The following is a 23,853-nucleotide window of genomic DNA, read 5'->3' as shown; positions in this document are numbered from 1 at the left end:
GCTGCGTGCCTAAAGCCACAGTCCGCTGTCCTTACCATGTGGCTTTTGGACAAAGGTTATTTATTCTGCCTCAAAGAAAGAACGGTTTTAGGTTCTTCCCACATACATTCTATACCTTAAAAGCTGGAGCTGGGGGATGTTTCTGGCAGCATCTGTGTTTAGGTTTAGAGCCTGACAGAAAGTAACATCAGGAAACTCTGGGTGTTAGAGCTGCCCATACACATGCAGTGACACGAGTCCTGACATTGAAAGGCGACTTCACTACTGTGTTCCAGGTAGATTTCTGTGGCTTGGGGGCAGAGGGAGTGTCCAGGGATGAAGGTCCATCCCCTGTGTCCTAGTAGCTTACCTCCTATGGATGCCTGAACAAAACAACACCGTGGTGTGGGAGGAATGGACCCCAAATACCATCCTCAGATATTCTCTTTATTTCTCCTAAGTACCTCTCTCTCATTTTACCCCCTCTCCAGCAGATTGGCTTCAGACAACCATTGCTTCGGCTAAAATTATATATAGACTATTAGGGATTATAGAATGAAAAACTAGAAACTTTTTGACCATACAGTTGAAAATCAGACCTGTCTTTGTTTCTACAGCTGGGCAGAAAAGGACGAAGTCCACTGTCTGGATCGCTCAGACTTTAGATTTGCAGAAGGGCAAGCATCTGCCCGGTGGCTTCGAAGCTCAGGGTTCTTTCCTGGGTTCACGGAGTTGCCGATTACCCACCTACAACAATACTGCTCTCTTGCCCTGAGAGGTTTCCGGTTTGATATATTATTTCTCTTTTCTTCTTTCAGGGTATCAAAGGCTGGATTCAGAGCACTCTTAGGCAAGCCCAGCCCCCACCACGCACAACTTATTCATCAACTTAAGTATATAACATCTGGAGACCCGGAGAAGCCAAGATTGCTTATGGGTTAGTTTCTCCCTCCCTCCCCCTCCTCCCTCCCTCCCTCCCTCCCTCCCTCCCTCCCTCCCTCCCTCCCTCCTTTCTTTCCTTTCAATTTTTAATTTTTTTTCTTTTCTTTTTAGAAAGAGGAAAACTAATGGTATACTTTCCAACCAGAAAAGAAACTTGGATGTGTGTTTAGGGATAGCCAGGGTGGTGATGATGTCAAATACAGATGTGGATTCTACTGGTTTGACAGGTGCCTTTCCTTCTCCATTGTATGTCAAGGACTCAGCACTCGACCTACTCTATGATATCTGATCAGAGGATTTTGCTGAATGGATAAAGACTTTTATTTATTCTCTTCTGGTTTCCACCTCAGACCAATCAGCTTCAGGCCTGCAAGCAGAGGGATTCATTTTTTTTACTCTAAGCCCCAGTGGCAAAAAGGGAAAAATCTGTGGGGGTTAAAGCACATGTGTGGTGTCTCATGACTTCATGAAAATTCCTGGTTAGAATGAGGGTAAGAAAATTAACCCCTGGTGCACATGCCCAGTACTCGGCTCACGTGCACATAGTGAACGATGATGCTACCAAGGCTTAGCTTCTTTTGGAAATTCAGTGACCTAGATTCCATATACACTGGATCTAGAGCTGTACGATTTCCCTCTTCCTGTCCATATTCTTTTCTCACTGTCCATTCTCCCTGCCTTCTTACTTATAAATGTTTACTGTGTAGCTATTTTGTGGCAGACATGCTAGGTGGTGGGGTATAGAGATGAACAAGGGTGGATGGGAGTCCTCTTGACTCACAGAACCAGCAATGGGACGGACAAACTGGCAGCTAAATAACTTTATTTCTGGATACAGAGCAGGTTAGTAGACATTCAATGTGGGCAGCTAAGCCCACATTTAAAAAGTCCAGTTGACTTTTTAAAAATGGTGGTTGGTATTTTATGACAGGGTCTTGCCATGTAGCCCAGGCTGGGTTTGAATTTACGGCAACTCCTGCCTCTTTAGTGCTGGGGTTACATTGTGGCTGCCCTTACTGGAGCTGACTCGGATTAGTGGGATTAGGGATTACCTTCTCCAAAACTTTACAAATCACCGAGATGGGCTCACTGGTCTTTCAGAGCTGCATGCTGGGAAGAGAGGGCTGGGTCTTTCCAGCCAATCATTCCTACCTCTTGACGCAGGACTCAATCATGTCGCTTGCCATTAGTTTTAGCCGCTGCTCTAAGTGCTTTCCAAACTCTTCCTCAGGCCAGTGTAGGTCACGGATGAAAGTCTGAAGGGCATCAAGTTTCCAGAACAAATCTTCTGATGTACCCGATCCGTTACTGGTAGGATAAAAAAAAATTAGAAATCAAAAGTCACCCAGTTGCCTTGCGCTTGAGAGAAATTAACATAGAGACAACTTGGGGCTGGAAGGCTTAAGGCAAACAGTGGCTTCCACATACGAAACAACGTGTGTTGGCGGCGGAAGGGGGGGGGCAGTCTCCACTGGCAGAACTTGAGTTTTACCATACAGGACCCAGTTCACTTTACTCAGCCAATTGCTTCAGACCATCAAGATGACTGAAGAGGTTGTTGTCTCCTTATAAGTAGGAGGATAGCGTATGGTAAAAATCAGCCTTCTTTTAATAACCACATTAGCATATGTGATGATTCAGACGAAGGCTATGAACCAGGGGGAGATGTAAGTCTCCATGGGTAAGAACTACATGATAACATGCAGTTATTAGGATCCAGGGCTTCATGCATTTCCCCAGTTCTCCTCCAGAGTGGAGACCTCTTGGAAATGGCACAAGACTTGGGTTTCAAAAGGACAGTGCTAACAAAGTGGTGAGCGAGGACCTGCTTTCTCTCTTGAAGAGCTGGAAAAAAACAAAAAACCTCAGGAGACTCAGATAGAGACAGGGACACTTGGGTACCTTGAATCCCAAAGTCCTGTCCAGTGGCCTTACAATTTTCCTGGAGCAGCCTGTTACATCGGCAGCTCTAGGATGAGGGGAGTTGGGGCAGATGAAGTGAGTAGACAGTGGATCTCTGATACTTCAGGGCTCCAAACCTGAGCTCTCTCCCCATTGTTCCCAGTCCTCTACAGATTCGAGGAAGTGGGACTTGATTCCTTTTTTGTACGATGACATCCAAGAGACTTTTTCCTGGGACATCCGTGGAAGGCCTGTGCCTGGGAAACATTCTACCTCTTCCCCTCTGGCCCTTCTTGGGCTGGCTTTCTCTTTTGTAATCACCCCATTTGGAACTCTTGAGGGGTGGCCAACTCCCTACCCCCTTCCTCGCATACCACTAATGCTAACACAGTAATTTATAAAATGTCCAACACACCATGCATTACCACTTCTTCTGACATCGTCTATAGAAACAGACGAGAGTGGGTGTTTCTATTGTGACAGATGCCAGCTGCATTGAATTAATGCCTCAGAGAGAAATATAGCAGAGATGCATCCACAGCTACTGCAGGGTGGGGAGGGGCGAGCTCCCAACATGCCGAGAGGGAGCCAGAGCCTACAGCCTGCACCAACAGGGCGGATGCTGTCAGAACAGACCAGTTCGAGGTCAGTACCGAGATGTATCTGACACGAAGGAGCAGGTGACATGAGAACACGTCCTTAAAATGAAAGGTGGCAGAGGAGAGCCGGGATCATGAAAAGATATCGAATCAGGCATTTCCTAGCGGGAGACTGTGGGTCTATGTCTTCTTTTCAGATACTAGAGTGAGCTTCATTTAAAAGTGGGGGAATGCACTTCTCTCCATGGAAGTTCAGCCTTCCCCCTACCCCACCCCATGCTTGGGAAAAAAGAAACCCCAACTTTGTCTAGTCTAAGCCCCGTTTTGGAACTGCATGGTTTATGTTTTAAATCATTAAGTGCATATGAATGCAATAATTGGTATTTATTACAACAACATTTTGACACCCATCTGGTTTCAGAGTTTCAAAAAATTCTTGTAGCATTTTTTTTCTTTGAAGAGCTTATTATTAAGTTTTGACATGAGGAAAAGAATATTTTCTTTTTATTTTTAAGATAAACTGTTAATGTTAAGGCAATAGCACCAAGATTATTTTGATTGCTGAGCAGTTACCAAAATGTGTTCCCACCCATGCCTTAATTAATTGAATGGAGGCTATTATCTGCCTTATCACAATGTCTTGATTCATATCTTTTCAAAAACAGTATCACAGAACATGCACGGGACAAGCTAAGAGAAGCTTTCATCTATTTGGTTTTAATTTGAAACAGACACTATCTAATCTAATAAACAGACACTAACTAATTGAACTTGTAAGATTGTCATCTTAGCATGAATATGATGTAGTTTTCAGGAAAAATTGTCCTCAAAGATGAGAAATTTGGAGGTTCAAATTTGTCTCTAGGAGAGAATCAGACCCATTGGCCTCATGATTGCACTGTGGGCTTGTGCATGACTATAGTTTTAAAGAATAGCGGGGGATTTTGGGGCACCAGGTCAAGAAGTCATTTTACTGTCCTAGTCTCCTTCTGGATTCACGGTGGATCTGAAATCATCAGGGGCCACCTTGATGAACGGGAGCTGGAGATTTCAAAACATCCCTGCCAGCTTCAGGTCATTTTTTACTCCTTTGATAATAACACTCCCTTTGAAAACGTGCCAGTTTACTCTTCCAAGGAAAAGCTTATCTGGCCTATAATTAGCTGTGGTCAAAGCGGAGGATCAAAGGAAGGTGGAGAACTGGTAAAACCTTATTTCACTTATTAAATCACCCACATGGTTCTCATTTCATCTCACCGAGGTAGAACCAAGGGGCACTGGATCTTCTTGCTAAGAAAAGGGAGAGAAGATTCACTTCCCAAGTGAGAAGAAATATCCACTGACTCCCCATGTCCTTCGAGCTGCCTGCTTGGAAGAAGTGACATTTGCTCTAGGCAAAACTACCTCCCACATCCCTGACATTCCTCTGGAGGAAGCAAAAACCGAGTCTGCACTGAGAATGCACAGACACTGCTCTGCTGCCCAACCATAATTGTGTGTGGCCTGACTCTCATATTCTCAAGTTCAGAAGGCTTCTTGCTGCCTAGATGTCAGTTTCCTGCTGTACTTTGTCTTTGGGAAATGTCTACACATGCAATTTACCTAGTCTGGGAGGTCCATTCACAAATTTTCATGTGGTCCTGAACATTCCATTCCGATATCCTGCTATTTACTGGCACCGGGAAAATCCTTTACGGATTTAATCGGCCTTGAAAAAATATTTAATTATTAAACAAACAAACAAACAAAAAAAAACCCTGCTCCTAGGTCAGCGAGCTTCTTTTGGAACGTGGACCAGATCAGAAGTGACTGGTCAGCCCATCAAAGAATTTTCTTTGACTACATGGGGATGAATAATTCCTAAAGTCCTACATCGAAGGACGTTGAGTCCTGCATCAAGGCTCCTGCATTGAAAACTGGGGTAGAAATCCTCGTACAAAGTAATTCAGGAAGTAAAGCATAGTCCTCGAGTGTTCAGTGGGCGTTAGACAAACCGTTACTGCGTATATATAGCAAATGTCTCATAAACACGATGGATGCCAGAAATAAACAATATTGTCTCTGCACGATCAGCAAAATATGTCTAATTATCCTTTTCCATCTCTGTTTTATAGGATGTATAGAAATAAGCAGTACATATCCATGCCAAGATCACTTAAATTTAAATGAGATCTAATGTGAACTGAATACACACTCAGCATCATATATAGCAGCCATCCATGACGGTGCCGAAAAAGTAGGCATTTGTGGGATGCCTAGAGGGATGTTAACTGGTAGATTTGGTACTTTGGGTAGGTTCACATTGGGTAGGTTCACATTGGGTAGGTTACTGGTTAAACTCCTGTGGAAGAAACAGACAGAAAGAAAAAATACCATCACAGTGACAATGTAGATGTGGCAGAAGCACACAATAGCTGTAAATCAACTGGCTAAGTACACAGAAGACAATGGTGGAGACTTGAGCAACACATTGAGTAAGCGGGTTACAGATGGAGAGCTGGGATGGGACTTGGTATCCAGAGAGAAATCGTCAGGTTAATGGGAAACTTAAAAGTGCAGACACCGATGGAGCATGCGAACACAGTGGTCACATAACCGAAATGTCTCAGAGAATTCTTGTCTTCAAGGCCACTTCCAAAAGAATCTAGAGCTCATCCTATAAGAAGAGCTTGGCGTTGGTGGAATTCTGGCTGTGGCTGGAACTGGGGTGCCATGAGACAGTGGGTTTGCTAGAACAGTGAGGTGGGGCAAAGGGATGCAATGGATCAGCTCTCGTGTTCTTTCTGTAGTGCAGTGGATAATTAATAATTCATCGTATTTCCCAATGGAGAGGATAGGAGTGCACTTATCAGAAAAGACTGATTACAGTAGAAGTTAGCTAATGCACTTGGTCTTCTAACTTGACCATTACCCAAAACACACATGAGTCAACATATTGTACTGTACCTCCTAGATGTATATAAGGAGTAGTTTTCAATCCCAAATACATTTATACAGTGTGTACATGTATGAAATTTTCAAAGTATAAAGGTATTTAAGTAAAAACAAAGACTACCAAAATACTTCTTAAGAATATAAGTGTTGTAGGGCATTAGTTGTGCCTGCTTTCACTCATAACTTACTGTCAACGGAAGATTCCTTCAGGCAGACATTAGACACCGAACGGAAAGGAAAGGCTCACCGAACTGTATGTGCACGCAATAGCGATATACAGAAATTGAATGCCTTCCAACTGCCACTTCTAAAGACAGGAATGTGTGTGTCAGAAGGGATGGCAAAGAGGAAGAACTCACATGTAGAAGAATGATTGTCCCTAGGGAATTTTATGGAACATTGGAGGAAAATGGATGCTTTCTCTCCCAAATTCACTTATTAAAATAGAGATATGCCAGTACACAGAAACAGACACATAGGAAAAGAAAAGAAGCCCAGATTCAGGTCTTATGGAAAACCCTTGGTTCAAAAAATAAAATAGATTTACAATATCATCTAATGGTAGCTACCCCTGGGAATGGAAGACAGGCAGGAATAAATAATGCCTGACAGCGTCTTCTGGGAAGGCTGGGTTTTGTTGTTGTTCTGTTGTTTTTTTTAAATACACATATGTGTATAGGAAAGAGAGGGGAGAGAAAGACAGACAGACAGCACAAACAAGCCAGTAGTCAACCTAGGGTTGTTGTCCACCTCCTTTGATGTCAGCTCTCCCATTAGCTTGGCGTTCACCAATTAGATGAGAGCACTTAGCCTGCAGGTGTCCTGGACACACCCATCCTCATCTTCCCAGTGCTGGGATTACAAGTGGATGCTCCACAGTGGCCCAGTATCATTATATGGATCTTAGGAACTGGACACAGGTTCTGTGCTTCTGAAGCCACCAGTCACTCTGACCCTTCTCCTCAGCAGGGCTTTTATCTCCTGATACGAGAGGAAGTGTGTGTGAAAATTTTACGAGCTGCGCATTTTTTTTCCTACAAAAAGTTTAAAATTTGTCAAAGCAAATGAAAAGGTGACGTTATCTTTTATCAGCTGTTTTGGTTTTGAAGGAGGTTTGAAGTTCAATTGAGTGATGGATGAGAGATGGATGGTGTTATAAGGAGAGAGAAGCAGGAGAGAGGGAGAGAGAGAGGGAGAAAGAGAGAGAATGAGAGAGAGGGGGAGAGAGAATGAGAGAGGAGAGAGAGAATGAGAGAGAGAATGAGAGAGAGAGAATGAGAGAGAGGGGAGAGAGAGAGGGAGGGAGGGAGGGAGGGAGAGGGAGGGAGGAGGGAGGGAGGGAGAGAGAGAGAGAGAGAGAGAGAGAGAGAGAGAGAGAGAGAGAGAGAGAGAGAGAATGAATGCTCAGAGATTCGAGTCAAATCAACTATATTTCTTTGGAGGGCCTGTGTCATGTACTGCTCCAAACACTGGCACTGAACATCTTGCAGAGGCTTTTGAAGGGTGTTCCAGGCAGCCAAAGTCACTGGCATGGTACAGCCCAGCCTAGCTCCGCATCTGAAAGGAGCCTCCCTGTTTAAGGGGGGAATTGACAGCACTTTGGCAGAGGACTTGAGGTTCTCTTTTTGGATCTTGTAGGGAAGGAGGAAGTTTCGCCAAAGCAGCACTGGCTGAGCTGTTTGCCTAGTAGGACTCCTGGAGGCCAGGCTGCCTCTGGGCACGCTCTGCAGGGCAAAGCTGCAGCAAAGACACTGGCCCTGGTGACTGGTTTGGACGCTTGTCTCCCTCCACGAATAAGTCATTCAAATATTCCCAGCGGCAAGTCAGCCCTGGATTATGAACTGAAAACCCTAGAATGCACAGTTGCCAATCAGGTATCCTCCTCTTTCAGGAAGATCAGTGTCTCCCAGACCTATGGCTCCCTGGGGTGCAAGGATGCTTTGGGGGAACTCAAGAGAAATTGAACTAAATATTACTGTTAAGTAGAAGGGGGAAAAAATGGAACTTTCTCTTCCATGTGTCTCTGTTTAACTGGGGAATTTGCCTTTGAATTCGGTCCCTGGTGGTTCTCAGTCTTAAACACTGCCATGAAACAAATCCGTTGGCGATTTCCACTGAGACATGTGTAAGCCTATATAAGCAAATGCGATCATTAAACGATACACACACTGAATAATGATCAAGGAATTAGGAGATCTTAGCGATGGCAGCCTGGAAAGTTAAAATGTCAATTCTGAGCAAATTGTAAGTAGCCAGAAATGAATAACATACAAGTATCTGCAAAAGCAACTCAATTTAAACACATTAGTGGATGGTGAGTACACAGACGGGAAGAGACCTTCGTTCCGCATACAAAGTAAAAAAATACTCATATTAATCAAAACGTATTGTTTTTTTTTTCTTGTAAAATACAGAATTTTGGCCGTGAACCTGGGCTTCAGTAGACACACATCCTGCATAGCACATGTTGTAAATGATTTAGTTTTTTTTTTTTTTGGTTCTTTTTTTCGGAGCTGGGGATCGAACCCAGGGCCTTGCGCTTCCTAGGCAAGCGCTCTACCACTGAGCTAAATCCCCAACCCCCATAAATGATTTAGTTTTAAAATGATAAGTTATGACATTTCTGGCTTTATCGGAGTAATAAAGCATATTTTTATGCTACTTATATTTTATCTGGGACATTAAAAGAGTACCAATCAGAGGTAAATTCTAAGCATAGTATTTCAATATCACGTATTTAAAGGAAAATTCTGCATAGCACTCAGTTACGATGCAATGCTCTGGGAGCTGTGATGAATTATTATTTTCAAAGAGGGCTGGAGTGACTACTGGACAATCAGCCAGTCTTGATTCTCTGTAAGGACCATAAGTAGATGTCTCTCGGTAGGACAAGAAGTGAGAATTCGACTCCTAGTAATTGATACACATTAAAAATTAGCCTCATCCAATCCAGGGACCTTAACAAAAAGGGTTGCTTTCACTTAACTCCGGTCTCTAGAGTCTGAGATTACAAAATTCTTATCTGCTGTCTCTTATATCCATCCACGTTAGAGATGTGTGTGTATCTCATTTCTACGGATGGCAGTGAATATAGGTGGGGCCCTTTTCCTAAAATAGTTTCTAATGAAGACTGTTTCTATGCAGGAGGGGTATGGTTACATCATCTCTCAAATATTTCTGCTCTAAGCTTATGGATGGGGGTAGATTTTTAGATACAGAACATGTTCTACTTTTACAAGCCATTTGTTGCATGAATATATGAAGTACATCTGTCTTTTCTTGGAGCTTTCACATTGAAGCTTCTCTCTGTGTTTGCCCTTAGGTCTAATCCAATTCAGGGGTAAGGGTACTAGTTGATACCTTCTTAGAGTTCGGAGTAAGGTCTCCTAACCTGTTATTCATTACTATCCAGCCCCAAACTTCCGTCTCTATGAAAGTTTGTAGGCTCTATTTTAAAAAAAAATATTTAAGCTTATGAGTGCTCTATCTGCATGTATACCTACATGTCAGAAGAGGGCATCAGAACCATTATAGGTGGTTATAAGTTACCATGTGATTGCTAGGAATTGAACTCAGGACGTCTGGAAAAGCAGCTGGTGCTCTTAACTACTGAGCCATCTCTCCAACCCCTCTCTATGAAAGTTTAATGCCACAGATACACTATCTATCTACCTATATATTGTATGTAGATGTATATTTTCTTTATGACAACTCTAAGATCATTTACCATAGCTTTGAGATTATTAAGCCCCATTGAGAAAGTATCCTTTACAGAATAGACCCAAAATGTCCTAAGATTTGAGAATCTCTCAAACATCTTCAAGGCTTGCCCCATCCTTGATAGTCCATGCTGGCCCACACCAAATGCTCAGCTTCCTTTGTTTTGTTCTGCTCCCCTGTGTATTCCCACTGGTGTGCGTGGTCTTCCTGCTGAGCCCTGCCTCTTTGGAAATGCTACTCTTCCAGTCAGTTCCTTCCCAACCCTTCAGTGGAAACTCATGCCCCTATGAGCTACATTCTCACAACTCTATATATGATTTATACACACATACTTTGGCAATACTTAAAGCCATTTTCTTGTGTATATATTAATAGACCCAACTAGCTATAAATCCCCACTCTGGAGATTGTATCTTTTTCTCACCCCTCCCCATGGTCGTACTTTCCTCTTGTCTCCTTATAATCCCTAGCCTGTACAGGTTCCCAACATTCTGTTGATACAGTTGAACCTGGCTATGTGCCAAGCCCTGCTCTGTTCTAGATGCTGGAGTGAAGAGAGTGTGTAGTTGTGTGTGGCCATGCATACTATGTCCACATGCTATTACCAAGAATACTATGAATGGAAATGTTTTGGTTATGAAAAGTTGTTGTTTTATAAAGGGGGACACTGAGCCTTGGAAAAGTCAAATGATATAGGATCTTAATTCAGAGACACTGATGGTTTGAGATACTGTCTTAGGACTTCAAGTTTTATTGTGATTATAATCATTAATGCGTGTCCACATGAAGCAGGCAATGTGTCTGGAGATCAGAGAACAACTTTGTAGAACTGGTCCTTGTCCACCTTTCCCTGGGATCTGGCATACAAACTTTCTGGGCTCCCAAGGACCTATCTCCTGAGTCATTTCACTGGCCCCAGAGTCAAGAGTTCTAGCTTTAATACCTGTATATTTGACAGCTAGTCACCCACAAACTGCTGAAGTTCCTAGAAGGGATACTTTCTTTTACCATCAAATCTTCATCATTGGGAATGGGTATTAATTGAAAGGTACTTTTCATTGGTACATCTCAGGTCCAGAGGAGGAACAAGTATTTTAAGTACCAGGAAACCAGGATTTATAGTCCTTATCAAGAATCAGTATTTGCTTTACCCTTCCTAACCTGACACATGAAAATCACAAAGTCAAGGATTCCTTGCTCTCAGAAGAATCCAAGAAGAGACGAAGGGGTCACCCACCCATGGGAAAGCATTCCTGGATTCTTCTACTTTGAAGACCTTTCTGACATATTAGCAATGAGCCATCACTATATGGCTGGGTGAGGTGTTGCCCACCTGTGTGCAGAGACTAAACTTCACATTCAGGGCTGACAGACTTGCAAACTACCTGCCCAACTCTAGATAATGACCCTATGGCATGTCCTGATGGATGCTCAGGGAAGGGTTATGGCTCGAGGTTCCATTGAACACTGGTTTCATCTTGAGAGAGAGTCTTTGGGTGCAGTTGGAAGTGTGCATTGGGGTTCCACATCAGCACCCACAATAAAGTAAGTAAGATACAGTCCCTCTCTTCTCACAGACATGAAGAGCCACACTTTAAAGTAAACTTAAGACTTAGCTTTTACCCATGCTACCAATAACTTCCATTATACTAGGCACAGAATCTAACTGCAGTTAATTTTTCTTTACAGGGCAATAGTTTCATACAAAGAAATATGAAAGGTGAGTACTATTTTTATGCATTGCTTTTTACCTCTTTTATTCATTGCATGTGTGTATGCACGTACATCTTTGTGTGTATGTATATGTATGTGTACATGTATGGATGTTTGCGTGTGTGGTAGTCATGTGGCAGAAACTGAGACGACTAAAGGACTGGGCAACTTAAATTTCCCCAAGTCAGTTCCTAGCTCAGAAGGAAGCTGATGGAGAGAATTCTGAAAGAGTTTCTGCCATTATTGCTTTTGATAAAAATCCAAGTTGAAAGAGGCATCTTGGTTTAAGGAAGAGGGATGGCCTTCTCCAAGTGTCAAAGATGTCTCCCTGTGGGCTCTCTGCACTGTCAGAGGAATGGAGAGGTTTGTCTTTCTATGTACACACATGTCCCGATCTACCTTTGATTCTCCGTGTCATGGTGCAACTTAGAACTTCCACACAGCATCCATACTGTCTAAAAAGAAGCTGATTGGTGTGTGGTTAAAAGAAATGTTAATGTAGCTTATGCTTTACTTGGCTTTTTCAAATGTCTCCAGATACTCTCAAAGGCATGACATTGTTTGATATGAACTGAACATACCACAGACTAACAATAGCACAAATTGAACAGCAAAACATTTACTTCCTCCCCCCTCAGCCCCCACCCACATCCATACCTGTCTATATTCTCAGGTGACTACTCATAACACTCTTTTGAAAGTTTCAGGCATTTTAAATTATAAATCCACGAATCCAATATCATTAGTTAAAAAAAAAAACATTCTAGACTCCAATTGTGAAAGTGATTTTAATTCTATCTCTACTGCTGGTAGTAAGCACTCAGAACACTGAATGCTCCCAAATGAATAGCAGCCATATTGTTTGGCTTCTGAAGAACTTAACAGATTATAAAATGACTTTAGTGACATTTTCACAGAAATTTATGACAAGTCTCAGGCCCTGGGTAGGAACTTTTTAAGGAATCATTTTTAGTGATGAGAAAACACATTCCTAGAAGTCAAATCCGTGCCTTCCTGCTAGGGCAAGGCCCCAGATCTATGGCTCTTTAAGAATCCAGGGTGGTGTCATTCTCCCCCTCTGTGTTGGCAACAGTATCTACCACATTTAAACCCAAGCAAGGGAATGCTATTTCAAGACCATTGCTATTTTCAAAACATGAATATCACTCACTTAAGCCTTTTTCTCTTCACAGCTCTTTTCCAAAGCACAATGGCCATGCTTATTATAACCAACAAACAAATAAATACCCCCTCGTGAATGCCTTACCCTCCTTATCTAGTTTTAGACTCCCGAGGTCAAAGTCAACAGAATCATTACCTCTCTTTTCTTTCAAACCGAGAGCTATGGGCTATTGATCCGCTTTCAGTTGGGGCAAATCAAAGCAACGGTCCTGTGACTTAAGTACGGAAGGGGACAGAGGGAACTCTGTCAGTCAGGGTTGTCTAGAGATTGATATTAGAGGAACATTCATTTAGAAACGTGCTTCATAAAAGGATTCTGTATTAAGGAAAGCCTCTTGAATTCTTTCCAACTGGGAGATAAGGTCAGGGTTTCCTAAGACTCTAGATATCTGCCTGGTTTGTTCTAGGTCAGTACATCTCAAAGATGTAAAGTGCTATAGAATTTAAAATCATTTCTTAGAGAAGTGGTGGTGGGGGCTGCCCAAACAACTAGGGTCTACCAGGACAAAGGCAGAGCGGGGCTTTACTAGAGCTTTTCACATTGTATCACAACCCTCTATATAGGGGCGTCATTTCTGGGATATTTGGAACCGGTGCCTGGCAGTCCACAGGCATGGCCTGTTCCTCTGGTAGCAGAGAAGTCCCTGAGTTTGCCAAAGATACTCAATAGCTAAGGTTGCCCAGCAGCCGTGGGAAGTACCAAGGATTCCCCCATGATTTGTCCTGTGGGATTTGTAACGAATTAAAGCTTGTATATTGTGGTCAGGGCTTCCCCTTTCCTGGGGACCTTATGGAAGACACTGTGGGAAGTGACATTTGAGGAAGATAAACAGAATAAATACCACACACATGGTTACATATCTTAGTCCTCTGTATCATTTGCAACACAAAGGTTTCAGTTTATACACTTTTACCACCACCAGCACCATGTTCAATAAAACAGGGCTTGCCCTTTGTTCATACTAACAACAATAGCCATGTGCCACCATTTCTATATGACTCTGTAGCCATTTGTGCCCAAATTCCGATGGGATTAAAAGCAGGTTTCCTTACTTGACTGGTTCCCATGACTCCCGCTCAAAGCCCCTGTGGATAGATTGTGCAATTGAGGACTCCATCAGATCCACGTATCTAACAACGAGTGGGGCGAACAGATCCTGCAGGTGTTTGTGAAACTTTCCATTGCACAAGTTATCTAGAACAGATAAGCAAAATCCCAGTCAGAACCCACAGCAATGTTATCAAAGTACAGTGTGCACACAGGGTTTTGCCTTCTATATCCAACACCCTGCTGCGAAGGAGACTGAAAGAAAAAAAAAGACAAAAGCAGGAACTTCATAGAAACTCATACTTGTATCCGAGTGGAAGGAAAATATGAACCAAAGTCATGTTACCAACTTGTACATCCCTATGCAAAGCATCAGCCTAGCATTTGTAAATGGCTTCTCTTCCTCCTCTTCTGCTGACTAGGTACAAAGGAAAAAGAAAACATTCCCTGTCTCCTCCCTCCATCACCCTCTCAGAGGAAGGACCTCTTTATGGTTGTCATTGCTACAAGATACTTGCAGTATGATTTGGCCAAAGGTGTCTTTTATCTAGAAAATATCATCTCATAAAAATTGAAAAGCTTAAAGAGGTTAGGCTAATTTCTGGAGAATAAGTAAAACACAAGAAATGTATTCATTTTTCCACACAGCTCTTGAGTTCTTCTCAAAGACAGGCAAAAGAACTATCTACAGTTAATTATATCTTCTCCACCCCCCTCTCTCTGGTGTGTGTGTGTGTGTGTGTGTGTGTGTGTGTGTGTGTGTGTGTGTGGTGTGGTGTTTGTATGGAGGGTGTGTGTGGAGTGTGTATGTATGTATGTATGTATGTATGTATGTATGTATGTGTGGTATATATGTGTGTACAGAGAGTGTGTGTGGGGTATAGTTTGTGTGTATGTTTAGGGTTTGTGTGTGTGTGTGTGTGGAGGATGCGAATGTGTCTGTGGAGTGTGTATGTATGTACATACGTACATATGCATGTATGTATGTATGTGTGTGTGGAGTGTATATGTGTGTGTGTATGTATATAACAGTAAAACAAAGAGGAGCTTTGTCTAACACACAGTCTACTTGGAATAAAGATTTCTTAGCAACAAGTTTATCTGCATGCTATTCAGGAAAGGCCAATGGTCCAGGGTGATACATACAGTCTGTACGGAGAAAGTCATTCAGCAGCTGGAAGAGTGGGAAACTGTCCCACGTGTCTGGGGGTTGCACCTCTAATGCTGCATCCATGTCCACTGCAAAGAGTGACAGGAACGTCTCCGCGTGCTCCACCATTAAGTCTGACCACCACGCAAAGGCCTTTGAAATGTGGCAGAAAAACAACAGACAGAGAGGAGCTGAGTATCTACTTGGGACGAAGGCTGTGTGCTCCAACCCTCATAGTCAAGACTGGCTGTACATCCAGCGGGGCGTGGTCACTTTATTGTAAAGAGAACAGCAGTCTGGATATGAGTGGGCCTCTCAGTGGCCAAGGCACTACTCTGTGTACAAAGCCTTGCTCCTGACCCAGAGGTCAGAGGACACGGCTGTAGGAGTGTCAGACATTGAACTTCTGCTCAATTTACAATAACTCAGTAGGCTTGGGTCATGCTCTGTCATTGCTGCTGGCTGGTTCTTGCTCTAAGGTGTAGAATTTGGGAGTTTCTTCACTGTGTTTATGGGTTTTCTGCTGGTCTAACTTGAAAATTTGCAATTACTGTTCATTTCCATTTCCATATCTGGGGATTAGTTGTCTATGGCGTCTTTGAACCCCAGGGATTCCCATCTTCCTACACCCTGGAAACATTACTCCTCTATTAAACTAAGTCAAAGCAAGCCATTATTAGAATGACTACAGAACTGTTGAGTAAAAAGTCTATCTCAGTAGGGAGCCTTTGCTTCTGCTCTAGAGGAAATTTCTGGCTTAGCCTAGGGATCATGGGATAAGGTTAGGACTTACTTCTGTGGGGCTTAGACAAATGTACATTGAAAACCAAAAAATATCAGTGAAGTAACTCATTTTCATGCACATGGGCCCTTGGAAATCGTTGTGCAGGGTCTCGGGGGTGACATTCACATCAGCCTGGGCCAGATGTGAATGAACTTCAGAGGCATGCATGCATGTAGGCTAATCATTTCTGGCAGGGGGCATGCAGAATGAGTGCTGGTGTCAACAGGCCCTGTTTTGCTGATTTCGAAGAGAGCAGAAAAACAAACATTGCCAGCCTTTTCTTGTCCTCCCACCTCCCCACTCAATGCTGCAAAGTTTTCCCACAGGAAACACTTTCCAGAGCATTCATCAAGAAGATGGGAAAGCGTTTGGAAATATGAAGGATGGTTATGCAGGTAGTTCTATACATGGAAGGGTTTGTTCAATGGCCAAGCTCTTCTGTGGGAATCTATTCCTTATTGGAGGGTCTTCTAACAGCCACTAGGAGGCAGAACAGAGGGTCCACCTCTCTTCTTTCGTGAGATTTCATATTACTTACTTCTCCTTTATCAACATGTGGCTGGTTTGCAAATTAAATGGAAAAAATCAAGTCATGTACCATTCTTTAAGGATGGCTTGGCTGGAACTAGACACCTGCTGTTTCCATCGTAATATACAGTAAAACCTCACTGATTCAGAGCAATGGGAATGGGGAAAAGCTGTTCTGTTAGCCAAAAAACTCAAATTGTTTTGACTTTCTAGAGGTACCTTTTTGCTTTTGAGATAGCAATTGGGTACTAAGTACAGAGTCTACAATGTTTAGTACATGAATGTGTCAGAATGCTTACAAATTTTCCCAGCATTTAAGTATTTGTTGATAAACTGGCCTACTAGTTAAAAAGATGGGAGGTTTAACTTTGTAGTTCTAAGAATGCATGCTTCCAAGTTACAAGAAAAAAAACTTCTCAATTACAACAGTGTTGGTGTCATGATAAGTATTTTACTTAAGAGATAGGAAAATAGCCATAGATGCAAGTAAGTCATCACAGATTCCAAGTCGTTTTCCTGAATTAATGAGGTTTTATTGTAGCTTTACCACCTGAAGATGAGAGCCCTGGGGTATGGGCCTTGCTCCTCTCATGGAGGCTAGCCCAGGAAGGAGTCCTTCCTCCCGAGTCAGGGCTCTTGGAGCCTGCTGCCATTTACGTAAGAGAATCCTGTGCAGAGTCCTGAGCCTATACAGGGTGACTCTTCTCTCCTCATCCAGGGTGTTTGTAAAGTCCAGAAAGGCACAGCAAGTTGGCTGGCCCTTATTGATCAATGTTACATCTTCAGGGCCTGGCCATGAAGGTATGTAGGGAAAACTGTATTATGTTCCCAAATACAACTTTGTTCTAAGATAAAGGAACAAGAACAGAAAAGCCCAATCAAACCAAAACCCGGTCAAAATGTATGAAGTTAAAAAAAAAAAGAATTCTTAACCCAACTGCAGATGTGGGTCTTCTGCTTTTAATTTAAAGAACTGGTAAGCAAGAGACCGTGGAGAACGAAGTATCTCTCCTCTATAGAGAGCCAGGCCCTAAGGGATTTGTTGTTGAGAAATCCTTAGTTTTTGCAATAGTAGTCATACAGGCTGGACAAATTGGGAGCCCCGCGAAGAGGATTATTATCACTAGGGAGGCCGGTGCAGTGAATGAAGAGCTAAAAACCAAGGGATTTCTTCTTAGCTTCTCTAAGGAGCGGGTAAAGAGTCTAGATAGGTTAGGAATCGCTAAACAGTTAAAGGGCAATTCTGAGCAGGTAAACAATCTATACAACCGTGCTGAACCAACACTATTCTTTATTTTAGTTTGGCTCCTGTGGGTGACAACTACTTTTGCACATGAAGTAATATATGTTCACAAGCACCTAAAGACTCAGTAAACCTTTTCCATAGAGAATATGGAGTTACACCGTAGAGCATAAATACTTACCGGATGTTTTTTGATTATTCAAAGACAAAAGCTGTGTGCTTTAGGGGGTACAATTCACTACACTGAACACATTGTATATTTTGCACATAAACTAACATGTATATATGTACCCTCTGTGCACCACAATACATATATACATATACATACATATACATAGAGAGAGATTGGGAAGGGGGAGTACATGAAGTTAAAATATGTGTGCCTGTGCGTAGGTCAGGTTGTGAGAAGAAAATTCTGCTGCATATGAGAGCAAAATGTGACACCAGCTTCCACACACAGCATGTGTGAATGGTAAAGGAAGGATGTGCTCTTGGCTGAGGAGAGACTTTCCCTCTTGGGACATTTACTATATCGGAATTTAAAACAGCCTTTAAAAAGATGAGGGTTTTTTGGGGGTGGGGTGGGTCTGTTGTTACTTTTATTTGTGAAGTATCCATAAATAGTATGTCCACAACAGTTCGGATCCATATTTAGGATTTAGTGCCTTTTTTAGTTGTCAAAGCTTAGGGAGAACCCAGAGAGTGAGTTCTGGGCAAACAAATCCTCATCCTTTCAGGAAGAAAACGTGTACAATGCGTTATGTCAAGTCAAACTTTTTCATTACACCCTTGTCACCGAATGGGCCCCACACAGGAATCACCTGGGCACTTTTGAAAGAGATCAATGCTCTATAACTCCATAGAGATTCCAGGTAGGTGGGCTGGCACCAAACATGAAAATTCAAATTCCTATATTATCTGTATGCAGCAACTGAGGACAGGTGGGGTGCCTTTCAGGATGAGCCCACTCTTCCTGGGAGAGGATTCCCTCTCCTTCCAACTCAGCCATCGGTTCTCAGACATTATGTATCTTTTTTTTTTTTTTTTACCTAGAAATCATCTTTTTAAAAATAAACGATCAGATATTTTGATTTCTTGGGAATTATTTTCTTGATGTAACAATAGCTAAACTTTGTAGAGTGCTTACCATGTGCCCAGCACAATGTCATCTGACCCTTGCTTCAAGTTATCTTCCGTTTAGCAGTGACCATCCGACTGGGTTAAGTGACTGGATCACAGTCAAGTGCGTTGGGGCTAGAATTCAAGTCCAAACTTCTCTGGTCCAGATTCTAAGCTCTGGCTGATATCTACTTTATCTTTTCATGGCCTTGGACATTTTAGTTCTCATTGCCTTTCAAGGAACACTAAGTTCCTTGACTCAGCGATCAGTAGATAGGAGAGGCTCAATGGGTAGGTCTCATTAAATAGTGAGATCTAATGATGAGTAATTCTGTACATTTACCTAAAATAGTTTTTTTTTTGGCCTTTGAGATTCTAAAATATGCTGAAGTTTATTTTTTATTACTAATTTAAAAAACCAATGTTGAGAACAAGATTGAAGTCACCATGTTTGTTTACCCTGTATGACTTTTTTTTTTTTTTCCAGAGCTGGGGACCGAACCCAGGGCCTTGCGCTTGCTAGGCAAGCGCTCTACCACTGAGCTAAATCCCCAACCCTTCCTGCATGACTTCTAAATCTGCAAGATGGAAACATTTCTTATGAGTGATTAGGAGGATGATGATTGGCATTTACAAAAACCCAAATTTTTGGGAAAGGTAAAAAGAAGTAGCTTCCTTGGAAGTTGGGTTTATTTGTTTTATTTTATTTTATTTTTGCAGTGCTGGGATTTCTTTGCTGTGGTGATGTCTCTTCAGTGTGGCCAAGGAACATGTGCATTCACTATGATCTGGGAGTAGCCTTAGAGAATAGCTTGATGACCAATGGAGTATGTCTGCCATTTACTTCTTCTGCTGTTGACTGAAATGCACAGCTGTGATTGGAAGGAACCATCCTCTTCAGATCCTTGGCTTCACAAATACGTGCACTTGGTCAACCCTTTACCTCTCAAGCTAGGAAAGGCAGGCCAGGATACCCCAAGTCCCAGGAGATGGTTTTGAAGACATCCAGAAAGAAGAGACTTATTGTCACTGGAACCTCCAATCCCTCAGTCTAAAAAGAATATCTTAAAAAATAATAGTGGAAGGAAAAATGCAAGCCAACTTTCTTGCATCTGTCTGGAAGTTACTCTTAAGTTTGTGTGGTTGGGGGTGCTATTTGGCACCCTCTTTCCCTTCAGTCTGTATGTCCATTGCTAAGTGCTGTATGGGTTAATGACACCCACTCATGGGTCTCCCCTCATTCACAGAGGGTCTGCAGGGAATTCAGGATTCTTCGACACTCTCTCTATATATAAATACTGTATATTTGAGTCACACACAGACAGTTGTAGAAAAAGGTTAGTATCACTCCATGGGGCTACTGGTTACTAAGATTGGAACTCCTCCTCTGGAATACAGGTAAATACAGACGGACATAGGAAACTATGACAGGCCAGGGACAGAATCAAGGCAGGTGAGAGGCGTGTGTCAGGATGTAACTGCAGTCCTCATAAGCCTATCAATTGCTTCATGCACGCACAAGAGAATCACCCCGCATTTACCCTGCTGTGGAGGGTCACCCATGTCACAAGCAGTCCACTGGAAGTTGCTGTTACATTCCTGGGGTCGGTGTTAGAAAGCAGGGGCACCAGAAAATACCATCGGAAGGTATGGTACTACCAGGGCATGCACAGAGTATGAGAGCAGGTGGCCGGGTTATTTGGTTGAGTCACATACCTCTTTCCCCTGCCACGATCAGCCAAGGTTGACCGGAACAGTAGAGAAATAGGGAGGAAATTTCAATATGCAATCAGCATTAGTTGGGATGGCTGGTTTTACAGTGTATATCATTTAACAATCTGTCAAAATTTTCTTAGTCATGGGTAGGGTTGTTTTAGGTGTCTAAGAAATCACTTTTACAGGTATCCCTTTCTCCCCTTTCTGTAAGAACGAATGTAAAGGAAGAGGGGGACTTAGTGTAATTTTACAAACCAGGTTGTGTTGAGAGAAATGATTTTAAAGGTCAAGTTTGGGGCAGCTTCGGAGTTTGATCCTCTAGACCTTGCTTGGAAGTGCTGGGGCATTTACGTCCTTATAGGTTTGGCTTCTAATTGTTTTTGAAGTCCTTTAATTTATAATTCCTTCACAATCATTTTAATAGGGGTTTGTCAAAATAAAATGAAGGAAGCTGTATTTATTTGGGTTTGTGTCACAGAAATGACAAGTCGAACAGCATATTATTATTGTCTCTATTACTGTGCTCAGAAAACCTGATTAAGAAGGGGGAAAGGACTGCATAATCAGAATAAGATACAGAGAAAAACTCAAACTTAAAAAAAAAAAAAAGATAACCTATGGTCCACACACCAAAGAACCAATTGGAACAACAGCGCTAGCAACAAAACAACCACAAAAGACTGGAGAGCATTCTGTGTATCTGGATAACGGATTTGTGCTGCATGGCTCCCCGGATGCCACCAGAGCCTTGCATTTACACTCACCTCAGTCCCGTGTTCAGAGAAACATCTGAAAATTTAGGCTGAAATGCACAACACACAACCACCTCTTGGTCACTTGGACAACCTTCTAAAGACGCCTCCTTCCAAAATGTCTACCTTCATTCCCTTCAGCCCACTTGAAAGAAAACGTGAGTTAAGGCATCTCGGTCGCAACCAGGTGGCTGCGGACTGCGCTGGCACCTCAGCTAAGGGACACTGTGACATCTCCCCCTGGGCCTGCTCACCTCGGCGTGGTGCTCTTCGTTTTGTTGCAGCACTTCAATGACTAGTTCAGCAAGACGGATTGTGTCTTCGAGCTTTTTGGCAGGAGTGATTAAGCGGCCTACATTTTCTGGAGTATAAGAATTTGTGGTAAGATTCATCGAAAGCAGCAGGCTAGTTTTGTGGCCAATAGAACTAGTGGGTGGAGAAATTCTGAATGGTTATCAAAATTAAAAATAAAAGTTTCATGCAAATGTTAAGTGAGCAAACCATAAAGCCACCTTGTTGTCATTGTCATTATGATACACTTAGGAAAACAGTGCTCCAGCTCCCGGGTTGCAGATGGAGCTTAATGTGAGGTCTAGAATAGCCCGTGTTAATTTAGTGGCGTTTTGTACACACATTCTTTAAAGACAGCATACATGGACTACCTCATATCACTCTCTAACTGTGCTCTGCCTACCTGGCATAGGGCGAGAGACCCCTGGCTTCACACTATGTTGCTTTCTATGTTGGTCACTAACTGTTCAACGGGACAACATTGTCTGTACTTCAGGCCTCCCTGTTGAGTAGGTACGGCAAGGTTCACTTTGGAGGTGAACATTCAAGGTTATCTTTGCTTGAAGTCACCCAGGGAAAAGATGAGAAGAAAAACCAAACATTCTTGGGTGTTTATGTAGAAGTTCAGGGCAGAATGATTAAGTGGGTATTAGGAATAGGTTATTACAGGGACTGCTAGAATCTATATTTTAGCAGGAGCAGAACTCTTCTCTTTGCCACACTCTCAGCTCATGCAGGCGGACAGTGTCATTTCTTGGCTGATTCAGCTTAGATTGGGTGTCAGAATGAGCCTTTCACAATATAATTTCTTTGCATTTTTTTTATGGTACTGGGGGTTGAACCAAGGGCTTCACACATGCTAGGCAATTTTCTTAGTATTGAACTATATCCCCAGCCCTAAACAGAATTTCTCAATACTCCATACAAACTTATTTCTGGAGTGGTTGGATTTAAATATAAGGACAGAAAATAGCTACTTAAAAAAGATAGGTGTTTTTTAGATGACATGCATCATTAGTATTTAGAATTTAATAACAGAAAACAAATTCTGTAAAACAGAAGGTTTTGTCCACTGGGAGATAAGACTGAAAATGGGACCCAGTCAGATGATTGGTTTTAAATTTCAGTTCAATTAGACAGTTGTGGGAGTGAAGATGGGCTTTCTGTATGTGGTCAATAAAATCATCTTTATCTCTCCCATTGCCAAATGGAAAGGTGGCTGGAACTGGTTAGAGCTTGAAGGTAGGGGTTTTGGGGAGTTTTCAGGGTAGGTAAAGGACAGCCAACACCTAGTCAACAGATGTGGGAGGATGGGTGGTAACAGCTGACGGCCTTGCCTAGAGAGAAAAAAATTCTTGGAAAAAAGTTAGAGGCAAGATTAACTTCTCTATTCTGGGAACACCTGACCTGTTTGTAACTTTTATGAGTAGACTATCGGAATCTCATTAGACTTCCCAGCATCTCTACAAACATACTGCGTATATATGTTTGGGTACTATGCGTAGAGTGAGGGATTTGCATTTCGATGGTAAATATGCAGTGGCTACTTTCCATTGGTTGATGTTCACATTTACACATCCATCTGCAAATTCCTTATTCTATGCCTGTTACCCATTCAACACATACATCCACATACGCACATCACACACGTACACACATTTCCTGATAACCAGACAAGCCTGCACATTATACAGATCTGCAGGAAATCCCACTTGGACCACATCTTTGAAATCTCTCACTTTCAAGATCGAGAGCATTGCCCTTTTGGATGGAACAGTCACCAAATCAAGGGACATTCTGGATGTTCATGACACCAGAGATAGAAATAAAATAATTACCACCAGTATTTTTATTCCCATTTACCTAAGAAGCTATAAATGATTTTTTTTATGTTTTGAGAAATCCAAGATGCTTAAGTAAGGACTTCCTGAAGATTTGTGTTTTTTTTTTTTTTAATGCAAGACTTTTCGATTGACTACAATGAACAGTAATCGATACACATAGTGTGTACATGTGCAGTCATTGATGAGTGTGTGCATATGTACACAGGTATGTGTATGCCTGGTTTGTGATATATATACAGACAGTATGTTTAATAAAACCTTGTGCAATTTCACTTGAACACGCGACCACTGAGGTTCGTGGGTGATGAATCTTTAATCTACAATACTCAACTGCCAATTAACCCATGTGGCTCATCCTCTAATTACTGCTAATTAGTTAGTTGGGACTCCATTCTCTGTAGCTTAAG

At 42.3% G+C, this 23,853-nt stretch overlaps 1 protein-coding gene across 14 annotated transcripts in view; it reads right to left on the bottom strand.

Moving 5' to 3' along the window:
* Window positions 1–23,853, bottom strand: part of Cadps (calcium dependent secretion activator) — a 454,141-nt gene that overhangs the window by 81,613 nt on the left and 348,675 nt on the right. For 5 of the 14 annotated variants that reach the window (XM_039093071.2, XM_063274052.1, XM_039093067.2 and 2 more), the window contains 4 exons: window positions 21,566–21,672; window positions 15,166–15,322; window positions 14,025–14,166; window positions 2,074–2,229 (listed from right to left, as the gene is read on the bottom strand). In XM_039093071.2, coding sequence (XP_038948999.1) covers window positions 2,074–2,229; window positions 14,025–14,166; window positions 15,166–15,322; window positions 21,566–21,672 — 562 coding nt within the window. Of the gene's footprint in view, window positions 1–2,073; window positions 2,230–5,616; window positions 5,764–14,024; window positions 14,167–15,165; window positions 15,323–16,491; window positions 16,513–21,565; window positions 21,673–23,853 lie in introns of all 14 variants that reach the window. The other 9 variants (XM_063274046.1, XM_063274048.1, XM_039093055.2 and 6 more) reach the window with 3 other exon arrangements.

This window comes from Rattus norvegicus, chromosome 15, assembly GCF_036323735.1.
Source record: "Rattus norvegicus strain BN/NHsdMcwi chromosome 15, GRCr8, whole genome shotgun sequence".
NCBI classification, from domain to species: Eukaryota; Metazoa; Chordata; class Mammalia; order Rodentia; family Muridae; genus Rattus; species Rattus norvegicus.
Note: the sequence above shows the minus strand (reverse complement) of the source record. Positions and strands in the feature narration are given on the sequence as shown.